The 13,560-nt window shown below is 44.8% G+C and overlaps 1 protein-coding gene across 2 annotated transcripts in view; it reads right to left on the reverse strand.

Moving 5' to 3' along the window:
* The window catches only part of ABCI20 (non-intrinsic ABC protein 9), a 30,840-nt gene extending 18,008 nt beyond the window's left edge, over positions 1 to 12,832 (reverse strand). Inside the window, exons 1-2 of one of the 2 annotated variants that reach the window (XM_086521972.1) lie at positions 12,770 to 12,832; positions 12,514 to 12,673 (exon numbers count right to left, since the gene is read on the reverse strand). In XM_086521972.1, the coding sequence (XP_086378098.1) occupies positions 12,514 to 12,673; positions 12,770 to 12,817 (208 nt within the window). In that variant the 5' untranslated portion in view covers positions 12,818 to 12,832. Of the gene's footprint in view, positions 1 to 12,513; positions 12,674 to 12,769 lie in introns of those variants that run through there. The other variant, XM_086521970.1, reaches the window with a different exon arrangement.
* Positions 12,833 to 13,560: the final 728 nt, after the last annotated feature.

A 13,560-nucleotide genomic window follows, 5' to 3' on the forward strand; every position in this document is an offset into this window, starting at 1 on the left:
GTTGCCTGCATTAGCAACCAGATTCATGACCCTGCGCAGATGTTACGCCTTCTCCAAATTTGTTTGAAGAGTGATGCACGAGTTTGGTCTAAAGCATTTGAAGAGGAGTTGTGTGTGGCTGATCCACCTGTAAGGTTGAGTTGGGACAATCTAAGGCATGGATTGGAAGTGGAGTTTGTGAAGATAGAAGATCCTGACAAAGTGTGGCAAGAAGTACAGGCTTTGGTACAAAAGGAAGGTGAGCCAGTAGATGTGTACATACGAAAGTTTTCATTGGCATGGGAGCGAATGTGCAAGGCTTTAGCACCACAGGTACCCCCGCCTGACATGATGAAGAAGGACAGGTTCTTGGCTTGTCTTTGGGAGAATATACGTTGGAGAGTAGAGCTAAAGAAGCCTAGGACATATGAAGATGCACTAGAGGTAGCAAGGAACAAAGAGTGGAAGCTGAGAAAAATGAGCCAGTTAGGGGTGGAGTCTTTGCCCATGAGGTCTGAATTTCAGCCTATGGACTCTTTACAAGGTCGTATGTCAGGGGTTCATCATGAACCAGTGGTTCCTGTTACTACTCAGGTTATGCCAACTGTGGTCACTACAGCAGTGCAAGATGATGGCCTAAGGCAAGACATGAGGCAAGTGGTTGATTTGATGAAGAATCTCAGCCTAAACATGCTAGGTCAAGTGGGAAATAATCGAGGTCGAGGGCGGTTTGCAAATCATCCAGGAGGTGAAGAAAGACCTAGGAATGGTGCTGGACAAAGTAATAGTAGGTTTTGGAGGCAGACGCCCACATGTTATAATTGTGGAGAGTTGGGTCACATCAGCCCGCAATGTGATAAGCCACCAAGGATGGGGGGAGACATGTATCCATTGCCAAGACAGGTGCTAACTAGGTCAAATGATTATGGCATCGAAATTAAGGGAGACGAAGGAACCAGTGGACTGACCAAGGAGGAAAAGGGAAAGACAAAAGTGCTAAGTGTAGTCACCTTGGAGAAGGCATCAAAGCTAGAGGATACATTAGTGATGCCTATTGGAAAGAGGACCACAGAGGAAAAGGAAGGAAGAAGTGCCCCAGGTCCTAGTAAGAAGAAAGGAAAGAGCCATGAAGGCGAGGATGTCAAGGCCAAGAGGAAAAGGAGAGCTCGTCGAAAGTTTCATGTTTCAGATTTTCCACTAGGGGATGGGCAATTAAGCTATGACTTGAAGGAGGATCTGACGAGCAGGAAGGCAGATGTTACTTTTGGGCAGCTTATAGAGATGGTGCCTAAGCTAAAGCGACAGTGGAAGAGGATGGTTAACCCCATGGAGAAAGAGCCAGAGAGAGGTTCAATAAAGGTGTTGGCAATGGACGAGCTACCAGACATTTGTCCAATAGTAGATGTGTGGCATAAAAGGAAAAATTTGGGACAAGGTTATGTGGATGGCGGAGCCCAAATATGCGTCATAACACACTCATGCGTTGAGAAGATGGGTCTCACAGTGGCTGGGGTGTCAGGTTTTCGGATCAGATTGGCAAACCATCAAAAAGTAAAATGCTTGGGTGTTGTAAAGAGCTTAGAAGTGGAGGCATATGATGCAAAGGCAATGGTTGATTTTCATGTGATGCCAGCAGGGTTGGGAGCATATCCTATTATACTGGGCAGACCATGGTTACGTGCAGTGGGAGCTGTTCAAGATTGGCGACATGGTACGATTAACCTCTATGGAAAGACAGGTACCAAGAAGCTTTATAATATGGACACAAGGAAACGATTAGAGGAGCTTTATGAAGATGAGGATGAGTCTAGTGATGAAGACTCTTCCACGGTGACAGATGAGGACAGTGATAGCACTACCAGAAGTGATGAGGATGCTGATGTTGCATTTCTTTTGATGGACAAAGAAATCCAGGAGATTTGTTTAGTTGCATTTGCGAATGAGGTTGAAGATGAAAGTGAAGGGTCTTATGAAGTGATTGAAGGGCTGATGCAAACCAAGGTTGAGTTGTCAAAGAAGCAGGAATTAATGACGCAAATGATTAGTGGAGACCTCTCAGCTATGGAGAAGGATATATTTTTGCATATGCTGGCTAGTTTTCCTGATTTGTTCATTACTTCATATGAAGAGATCAGAGGGTTTAAGGGTGGAGAGATGCATATAGAGCTAAAAGAAGGTGCTAAGCCAGTGCGGCAAAGGCTAAGAAGGATGGGTCAAGAGCAAATGGAAGCCTTGCGGGTAGAGGTGGACAAGTTATTGAAGGCAGGGTTCATAGTTCCAGTGGAGACCACAGAATGGGTGAGTCCAGTAGTAGTCAGTCCAAAGAAGGATGGGAAGTGGAGAATTTGTGTAGATTTTAAACCCTTAAACGCAGCCACTAAGAAGAACCCATATCCTCTTCCATTCATCGATCAGATCTTGGATTCAGTGGCAGGTTATGAGAGGTACAGTGTGTGTGATGGTTTTTCAGGCTATTTTCAATTGAAGATTGCTCTTAAAGACCGCACAAAGACATCATTTATTACGCCATGGGGCTGCTATTGCTACACAGTGTTGCCGTTTGGGTTGTCAAATGGACCATCTTTCTATCAAGAAAGAGCAAATTGGGTGCTGGAACCATTCATTGGTAGTTGTGTTAAGGCTTTTATGGATGACTTCTGTGTTTATAGCAGTAGGGCGGAACACCATGAGAAGCTGCAGATGGTATTGGCTCGATATGATGAATGTGGAGGACAACTAAATCCAAAGAAATGTCATCTAGCACAGCCAAGGGTGAAGCTATTGGGCCATATGGTGTCAGAAAATGGCATTGAGGCTGATCCAGATAAGGTGAAGTCTATAATTCTTCTTCCATCACCTATGAGTACGAAGCAATTGGCAACCTTTATACACAAAGTGAAGTACATGGCACGGTTTATTCCATTGTCTTCGCAGCTTCTTTATCCATTACAGCAAGTGGCAAAGCATGATCCATTGCAATGGGATGACAAGTGTGAAGAAGTGTTTCAAGAGGTGAAAGAGGTGTTAGGGGGGTTGTCAGCCATGCAGGCTCCTGATTGGGAGAAAGTTTTTTATGTAAATCCATCAGTAGGGGATGATGCCATTGGAGCCATGCTATTGCAAAAGGGGAAGGGCAGCCATTATATGAGGCCAGTGTATTGTGCAAGCCGAGTGAAGTTGGTAGCGGAGAGAAAGTTATCGGAAGTAGAGCTAGTGATGGCCAGTGTAATATTTGCTTGTCGACGATTTCGTCATTACTTGTTACCACGGCCTTTTGTTTTCTTGACGAGTTATGCCTTTTTGCCACAGTTAATTAATGGTACTAACATGTCAAATGTGGTGAAGAAATGGATAATTGAGCTGCAAGAGTTTGAGTTCTCTTTTCTAGTGGAAGATAGTACAAGGGCTACCCTAGCTGATTTGTTGACCTACAAGGAGAATCCCCTTATTGTTAAGGAAGAGGTGGTGAGAAAGGTAGTTGAAGAAGTGCCACAGATCAGCCATGCACATGTGTTGTTCTTTGATGGTTCATACAGAAAGAGCCACGATGCAGCTTCAGGGGGTATAGCACTTTATGATCCAGAGGGGAAGCTAGTATGCAAGAGAGGGTTCAAATTGGATGCGCATAGTAACAATGAGGCTGAATATGCTACATTGGAAGCCGGATTACACATTTGTTTGAAGCATGGGGTTCGAAGGTTGAGCATAAAAGGTGATGCCTTGTTAGTGGTGAAGCAAGTGCTGGGTGTGTGGAAGAGCAAGAACACCTCATTGAAGGAAATGTGCTTTAGAATTAAAGGCCTGTTAAAAAAGTTTGAAGCATGGAGCATCAGACACATTGAACGTGCTCTAAATGGAGAGGCACATGAAGCAGCTCAAGGCATGATTGGGGAGCTATTCGTGTTGAGGACCAATTTACCTCTTTATCATGGCCGGGAAAGTTTGGCTCAAGAAGAGGAGTTTTTGCTAACAGGAATCATTCCAAAGGAGATTCAGAAGTCTAAGAAGTATGGCTTTGTGCGTAGAGCATACAGGTACAAATTGATTGGTGATGTCTTATACATGAAAGGGGCTGATCTCGTGTTGAGACGTGTACCTTGGCGGGAGGAGCTTTACAGAGTGTTGGAAGAGAATCACGAAGGCGCATGTGGTGGCCATTTTGCTCTAAAGATCACCTTGCATAAGATTTTGCAAGAGGGGTATGTATGGCCTAGTTTGCACAAGGATGTTCACCATTGGTGTAGGTCTTGCAATAGGTGTCAAGCATTTGGGAAGAGAGTGTTGAAGCCAGAGCTACGAAAAACCATTATGGCGTTTGATGTGTTTGAAAAGTGGGGAATTGATGCAATAGGCCCGTTACCTATCACAAGCAGGGGCAAAAGCTATATTTTGACGGCAGTGGACTATCTCTCTAGATGGGCAGAGGCTATAGCAGTAAAACAGATCACTGCAAAGGATGTGGCAAAATTTGTGTATGATGAAATATGTTGCAAGTTTGGGGTGCCACTGGAGTTACTTTCAGATAAGGGGCCTGGCTTTAGAGCTAAACTGCTAGATTTTTTATGTGCAAAGATGAAGATTAAGCACCAGCATACCACTCCTTATTACCCGCAATGTAATGGCTTGAATGAAAGATTCAATGGTGAGTTGGTACAGATTCTTTCGAAAGTGACAGAGCACCAAGGAAAGAATTGGGATTTGGAATTGCCTAGTGCATTATGGGCTTACCGTACTTCGGTGAAGACAGGTACAGGGTTTACTCCATTTCATTTGGTGTATGGAAAGGAAGCACTATTGCCTGTGGAGGTAGAGTTGCCTGCGGTCAAGATGTTAGAGAAGTTGCTTGGGCCGCCTAGTGATGCATTCAAAGAGAGGCTCTTGCAGTTACAAGAGGTCCAGTTGGATAGGATGAGCGCATTGGAGCATTATGGGCAGATGCAGGATAAGGCTTTGACAAAGATAAATGAAAAGGTCAAAAGTAAGGGTATCAAGAAACATGACTTGGTTTTGCGCTACAACAGTAAGCTGGACAACACCTTCCAAAAGAAGTTTCAAATTAAGTGGGAAGGCCCTTTCACGGTAGTAAAGTGTTTTCCAAATGGCACATATCAACTGGCTAACCTGGATGGTGTTCTACATAATTCAAGGGTAAATGGGTTGCGTCTTAAATTGTATCATGCTAGATTGATGATGGTGGAGCAAGATGAGTTGTCTGTGGATCAAACAGTGTTGGTGAGGGATGAGGAGACTTGTGATGCGGCGAGTCTCATATCTCTCTTTGCTGCTGCTGATCATGAATGATCTAGCAGGCTAGGGGATGGGCAAATTATGTCAGGAGTTTTTTGGAGCAAGGGATTGCGCATATGTACATACCCATGCATGGTGCATCAAATAAAGTATTGCCCATTTTCCAGAGCCAGGTGGTTACGTGGGGCCCACATGTGTACAGGTAGGACAGGGTGTACATAGTGCATCGATTTTCACTATTATCAATACTAGTGCGTTTTTTCTACAATAAGGAGGAGTTGTTAGCGCGTAAAACTTCTCGAGGAAGCTATCCGCGGGCCGACGACGTGAGGTCAGCAGGTGCGTCAGATGGCATCTAGTGGCGTCAGGAGGGCGAACGAGGTCAATACTTGCACGCGGAGAAGTACGGACACAACGTGGGTGTTTGCTTGTGAGAATTATGGAGAAAGGTCATCATGAGGACCTTTTTTTGGGTCCACTTCACGTGGTGGCGAGATGCATTATTGGAAAAAAGCTGAGTGCCAGGTGTGCGAATGATGCAAAAAGGTGACAACTATGCACTGCGAGGTCAGTTTTTGGCCTGTTCGGGGTCCGTTTGAGGTCATCTAAAAGGCCAAGGGTGACCAACTAATAAATCTAAGTGTGGGAACTGAAAAAACAGAGAGAAGACCAGAAAAAACGTGGAGAAGAGAGGAGGAACAGCCGCAGGTGTGTTTTTGCTCATTTTGGAGCCTGTTTTGGCCGTAAACTGCTCATCCGAGGTCAGATTTGAGCACTTTGACATTGTAGACTGGGGTTTTGGGCCGTTCCGGACGCGATGGCGCTGTCCATTTTCCCAAATTCCTCACTCTTTTTCTGCTGTTTTTCTGTGTAATCTTCTCCGGTGAGTGAAGCTTCTTCTCCAATTTGTGATTGTATCTGGTATCTTTTACCCATATTGTGTGAGCTGTTTGCCCCATTGGTGTTGGCCCAAGCTCATTTGTATCTAAATATCAGAAGTTCTCCTCTTTTGAGCTGATGTTTTTGGGTGTGTGTGTGTGTGTGTGTCTGTGTGGAGTGGGCAAGTGGATAGTCTCTCTCCTCTCACTCCAGAGGTGTGTTCCCTGTCTCGGCCAGGTGTGTTGTCTAAGCCGAGTGGTGCCCCATAGTGTGTGTGTATCTTCCCAAGAGTGTGTGTCGGGTCGTTATAGAGGCGTTGTGTGTGTTTTTATCCCGCTCACACCGCTAAGTGCACGGTCCGCTCTCAATGAGTGAAAAGAGAGACAAGGGGAGGCTGGACAAGCCCTTCTTTCTTGGGTTTCCTGTCACTCTTCAAAAGCATGACTAGGAATCGACATGCCCAAGAGGTCTTGGGTTACGTGCGACCGCAACAATATGTGGTTCTTGTGGTTCTTTCCTTGAGTGATACAGAACACTGCCAAAGCTCTGATACCAATGTAAGGTGCAGCGGAAGTGAATGTTGAACTTTGCTCAAGATGAGTGCTCCGAACTGTGCTCAAGGGTTCCTTTTACTTACGAAAGGGAGAGCCTTCCGTTCCTTTAGTGAGAGAGTGCAATGGACACAAACAAAGTGGTGAACACTGTGAATGAAGGTGCTGAGACTGAGAGATAGAGAGAGAAGAATACGCCACCAGAATGTTGTCAAAACCCTCCTCCGAAGGCCCCACTCTCTATGGAGAGAGCGGTCTACTATTGATTGCACAAATCTCTACAATGCTTGGACTTGCCGACGATGTCGATGATGACGATGAGACGGACTGAAATCTGGAAACGATAACGACTGAAATCTGCAAATCTTTATCTGCTGAATTCTGACACTATGTCGGTGACGATGTCGATGACGACGATGCAACGACAACGCGCTGAAAACGCAGATGCTGAAATCTGCATTTTCCGGGCTGAATCTACAAACTGCGCTGGATCCAACCGTGCGGCGAGGATCTGCTCGGGAAGGTGAGATCAGCGAGGTTCGGGACTTGTTCTGCTCTATCTAAGTGCTGAAAACTGAAAACGCTGGTGCTTGTGTTGGTTCCGTCGCGGTAGATCTGCAAAACGCTAAGGCTGATTTGCAAACCAAAAACGCTAGGGCTGAAAACTGTTCTGCTGCAGGGAATCTGCTAACGCTAGGGCTGTTCTGTGGTCTTGCTGTCGCCAAGCTGCTGCAATGCAAAAACGCTGGGCTGATCTTGGTCCTGGTGCAAAAACGCTAGGTCTGCTAGGGGGTCCTGTTGAGAAGTTGCCTGTTGAACCGGAGTTCCTGCTGCCTCTTCTGCCAGAAAGTGCTAGCGCTAGGTTTCTTTATATACTTGCTTGCTAAAATTGCCCTACCTAGTTCCCGACAAAAGTCACTTAAAAATAATAAGTGAAAAATGTCAAAAATAGGGAAAATAGGTCTATGCGCTGTAAAAATGCTCCTGATGGGTTCTGATGGAAATCTGATTATCATGTTGTGTGCAACCAGAGGATATGCATCTACTCTAAGTCTCTGGACATGCACGATCTGCGAACAGACTCACAAAAGTGCCAGATCACTTCCTAATCTAACTGAACTGAACCCATGTCATGAAGTAGCTTGTCCGCGTACACATAGGGTTAGATGTGCACGTGACAATATTCCCCACCTAGAGGACAGTCCCCCATTTCTATTTTGGATGATGACATATGGGACTTCTCTAAGAATGGTGACATCATCATCCTGGTGGACTTCAATGCCAGGACTGGCCATCACCAGACGGTATTTTATGATATTTCATAGGAGATACTGAGGGAGCTGGAAACTGCAGAGATGGGCCTATCTAGATTATCACACGATGTAGAGCGTGCCGAGTATGGACGACACTTGATAGACATGGGGACTGCACATGGACTGGCCATTTTGAATGGCCTACGGAGATTTCCCGCCGCGGGAGGTTCAATGCTTGAGATACGAGGCCGCTTTTACTACCTGTTCAGAGAGGGCTTTGGACCACTCCTAGAGTCCTGGGGTATGAGGACCAGAGATGCCTGGGACTGTTTTTGCTCGAGTTGCGCAGACATAGAGGGAGCCTAATGAGAGGAGAGGCTAGCCAGTCTCAGAGACGGATCACAAACTTCTTTAGAGAGAGCCTAATGAGAGGAGAGGCTAGCTAGTCTCAAAGACGGATCACAAACTTCTTTAGAGAGAGCCTAATGAGAGGAGAGGCCAGCCAATCTCAGAGACGGATCACAGACTTCTTGCATCTCTAGTATGAGAACCAGAGATGCCTGGGACTGTTTTTGCTCGAGCTGCGCAGACATACAGAGAGCCTAATGAGAGGAGAGGCTAGCCAGTCTCAGAGACGGATCACAGACTTCTTTAGAGAGAGCCTAATGAGAGAAGAGGCTAGCCAGTCTCAAAGACGGATCACAGACTTCTTTAGAGAGAACCTAATGAGAGGAGAGGCAAGCCAGTCTCAGAGACGGATCACAAACTTCTTTAGGGCGGACACTAGGCATCTCTGGTATGAGGACCAGAGATGCCTGGGACTGTTTTTGCTCGAGCTGCGCAGACATAGGAGAGGCTAGCCAGTCTCAGAGACGGATCACAGACTTCTTTAGAGCGAACACTGGGTAGCCGAAGGAGCAGCTACCACCACAAAGCTCACACTCTCCTTACACCAAAGACACGTTTATCAATCAAGCAACCGAGCTAGGGAGATCCAAACGCCCACGACTGCGGAGGTCTACACAGCATCGACAAAGGCTGCATTCGAGGATTCGGGTCACTTTGGCCCGACATGCACGCTGCCCAATCAGACTATTGACCATGGAGGAGATTGATGAAATCCACCAGTGATCAGTGCTAGATCTCCTGTGATTTAGCTCTTTTGAGGATTGTACACCCTGCTCATTCACTAATCCCCCCCCCTGCCCCCCCCCCCCCCAAAAAACACTCATATCCTACACGATCCCATTTCAATACCTTTCTTTTTATTTTTGGTACTCAGACACTATCAAATTCACCGCGTTGTAACTTTTTAGTCTCATGGGTCATTTTGGCCTTTTGAAGACGTTAATATAACATTTCATTCCATATCTCTCTCTCTCTCTCTCTCTCTCTCTCTCTCTCTCTCTCTCTCTCTCTCTCTCTCTCTCTCTCTCTCTCTGTGTGTGTGTGTGTGTGTGTGTGTGTGTGTGTGTGTGTGTGTGTTTTTTACTGTTTTTAAACTAATACTATACACAAAAAAACATAATAGTTCAAAAGACAGCTGGCTTTAGACAAGGGACGAGTAACACAAAAACGACCCAGTCTTTGATTGAACATTAAAGTGAGAACGAGCTATCATTTTGGTGTTTTTGTACAAATAATAATCCATGATAACAGACTCTAGAGTGAAAAAAAAGGTGAGGTACATCAATGATGGACAACAACTAAGCCAAAAAGATCCTAAGTAAAGATAGAGTCCTCACCTGCATCCATATAAACAAGACAAGAGATTCGTTAGCCTTGAATACGTATTACAGGTGTCGACAAACCCTATCACTTGTTATCCATGTCCTACCTTTTTAAACTTATACCTACCATCCCAAAAACAGTTGTGAATATCAAAAAAGCAATTGGACATGCTTTGTCCTTTTCACACCAACATCCCCCCTCAACTGAATGCAGAGAGAAGGCTTTATTACATCAGAAAAAAATCCTAATACAAGTGCAATGGTGCCTATGTGAGATGGGGTTAGTGCGCTCTTTTTTTGTGATTGCAAGTGCAATCAGTGAAAAAAAAAAGAAAATCGGTTACTAGCTTAGATTTAAGGACAGCATTGACATCATCATCCAGTGTCAAACACAAGTTGAGGAATCAGAATGAGTTGTTGTTGAGGCTTCATCTGGAACTTCGCCTTCGGCTCAAATGCACTCGCAAGTGTTGAGGTCGAACCACTTCATCAACATCACTTCCCCCCTTTCGACCTTGACAGGAACGTTCATAATCAACCGCAAGACTGTGCAAAAGTAAGGATAGAAGAGCATAGCATAAACCAGCAATGACTATTCATCATCGCCATAAGCCAAGGAAGCATTGTCGATTGCCATCAAGTTGGAATTGTGTCTGAGTGAAAGAGCAGCCCCATCATCGTACGGATCTTCACGCCAGTGATATTGAGTCCCAGAAGTGCGGTACGAGGTTGGGTTCGAATTATGGCTCGACAACAATATTTGCAAAAGAGAACACTGTCATAGCATTTGAGAACATCCAGTTGAGAAAGTATAACCGGCCTGTACACAATAGAGGGCGGTACTAATTCAATCACCTGTTAACTTTACACAGAGCACCGAAAAGAAAAGAGAACACAGATGCGTCCAACGACTAGATCGTCATTGCGCACACGAAGACGGACAACCTGTAGGCCTCAAAGACTGGCACCCCCTTTCGGTATTTTTTTATTCAATTGCAAATAGACGATCCAAACCCTTAGATCAAACTCTCACCAAGCTGTTCAAACCTATCAAGGCCTGAAAACATAGGTTTCTGACCTGATCTCGGCAACATAACGGCTGTAGGTCAAAAGCACACCTGTAGGACGAATTCCCTCGCATTTTAGAAGCTTTTCGGTGAGCTGTAACAGAATTTCAGTGTATTGTAATTCCCTGTTTTGCCACTGTCGGGTGCCCAAACCCTGTACATGCATCCGAAGGCTTTCCCAAGGCTCCCCTAGTGCTAATTTGTAGTTTAGGTGCGAAACCCTAAACCTACAGAAAAACACAGCAGGCTGTAATCGGCTGATTTGGATCGTTTTGAGCAGAGCAAACACGTCTACGCGTGTCCCAAGCGCTCCCGCACGCAATGAGACAATCCCCTTGTAATTCGGACGAGTTCTCACCGCGAGAAAACTCTCCAAATTCGCTATCTTAAACCATATAACTTCGGGCAAAAAAATTTCTTAAAAGCTTGCCAAGTGTAACAGACTTGGACACTCCAAGTCAAGAATCAATCACAACAGCACCAAATAACCACTTCAAAACAGTTCATAGTTCACAATAGATTTGCACTAGCCCGGCGGAGTTCCGTGCCTAGATATATTTGCCCCAAAGACTGGCACCCATTTTGGTATTTCTTTATGTATTATTCAATGTTCAAAAGTACAAGAGTGGATCGGGTCTCACTCTCAAACTCTGCGTCCAGATGCTCTGCAGAGTGGGAGCCCAATCCACATGTTTATTTTACAAGGGATGCCAAAACAGAGCCCCAAAAGCTTCAGATCAAAAACCTAAAAATAAAAGCAAAGGCTCTTTTCCTCTCTCAAGCTCTCTTGAGCTTTAGAAAAAAAAATAAAGCAAATATTCTCTCTTTCTATCTCAAATTGCGTAGAGCCAAAAAGCAGCCACGCATTTCAGCCTGCACAAAATCCGAAAAGTTCCGTACGGTGCCACACCATCATGTCAATGCTTTTTCCGAGATTCAACCTGCTGCCCTTTTAGGGTTAGGGTTAGGGTTAGGATTAGGGTTAGGGTTAGGATTAGGGTTTCTGATGTTTTTAGGGTTTTTGACAAATTTTAGGGTTTGCAAGTTTTAGGGTTAGGGTTACCAAAATTAGGGTTTTCAACAGCAATCAGGGTTAGGGTTTCCCGCATGCTCTCGGGCAAACACTTCATCACTTTGTGACACCAAGTCCTTGGAGTGAGCGGCTTGGTAGCTATAGACTTTCACCACTGCATGACACTACATTTGAGAAAAACAATAGCTCGAAACAAATCTTGGATCCTTATTTGCAAGTGATCTTTATGGCTTATGCCCTGTAAGACATCAGCAGTGAAGACGGGAGCACGTCCGATGCGCGATGAAGTAAGGGTGGGAGTGGCTAATAAGTCCAGGGTTCTTTGATACCAAGATTCTTTGATAAATTTCTTTGAAGGACTCACCACAAGATAGCAAATGCACATTCTTAGTAGAGAAACAACAAGACAGCACAAAGTCATTTGAACTAGAGCCAAAGAAATAATAAGACAAACATTTTAGTTGTTTTATTCTCTACTACATTAATGTTGCTGCTCTTCCTACTCAATTTGGCTCAACCCCTATTCAATGCGCACTCTGATCTGATTTACTTATCATTCGTTCTCCATGAGTAGGTTACCCACAAAGGAGGCTCCTGTTGGGATCCGCCATTGTTGCAGGCATGGTGATTGTGGCACTACAATCACTCGTCTCATCATGCGACACAGAAGGAAATCTACCATGTACTTGTGCAAGAAAAAGCTCTCTCTCTCTCTCTCTCTCTCTCTCTCTCTCTCTCTCTCTCGTGTGTGTGTGTGTGTGTGTGTAGATTTACCTGCACCATTGGCGCCCACAAGAAGGCATCGGTCACCAGAGCGGAGTGTGAGGGAGAAGGAGCGGATGAGGGGCGGGGCGTGGGGAGGGGGATAACCATCAATGCCCGGGTACGTGAAGCTCAGCTCCTTGGTCTCGACCGTCACCTGGGCCATTAGAGCCTATAGAAGTTCATTGCATTTTTTGGCTACATAAGTAGTCCTTCATGTGGCATGCAACCATTTGATTGAAAAAAAGGAGGGGTTTTCCGGACCCACCACAAACGCGGCACCCTCGCCCCCTCGGAAACCAAGAGCTGCGTGCATTTTTCAGCACCAGATGCACAAGGACGTTCGATTTCACCACTACAAATCTGCACCCATTGATATTTCGCAGCAGATTTAGTTGTTATGTGCAGTGTGAATTGAGCGATGGAAGAAAAGAGCTAGAAGGGCTTGCTGCACTTGCGCAATCTGAATTGGCCCTTAGTACAGGGTTGTGCATCTCCGGACTATTGGATTAAGGTTGGGGATTACTGCCACATGGCAAGCTATGATGAAAAACTTCTTTTTTTATCATTTTTTGTAGGTGCTTGGTTTTTTTTTTAATTTCCTTATTGGATGCAAAAAAGTGAGCGTTAAGAATGAACGTGATGGAAGGGAATTGTTATCTTTTTTTCACAAGTGTCATGTCACTTTGGCATTTTAAATCAGTAAATTGAAAAGAGTTGATATCAAAACAATAAAATGGAAAGGAATTGGCAAGTCTCTTATGCCAATGCTCCTGCAACCTTTAATAGGTTAATGGAAAGACTCTTTCATATGCATAAAGCATACACGGGCATATTCTTTGATGTGAAGACTTTGGATGAGAATGGTGAGCACTTAAAGGCAACTTTTGAAGAATTGTTGCTACCAAGCTCTATTTAAATGGAAAGAAAAGTGAATCCTTTCTAGATGAGATGAACTTAGGGTCAATGCTATCTCTATTGCATATAGTCATGATCTTACAAGCATGATCAACAAGTATGTAGAAAATGGAGACTATGTAACTATTATGGATGACCTAT

The sequence above is a fragment of the Adiantum capillus-veneris genome, chromosome 10 (assembly GCF_014529385.1).
Source record: "Adiantum capillus-veneris isolate H3 chromosome 10, ASM1452938v2, whole genome shotgun sequence".
In the NCBI taxonomy this organism is placed as follows: domain Eukaryota; kingdom Viridiplantae; phylum Streptophyta; class Polypodiopsida; order Polypodiales; family Pteridaceae; genus Adiantum; species Adiantum capillus-veneris.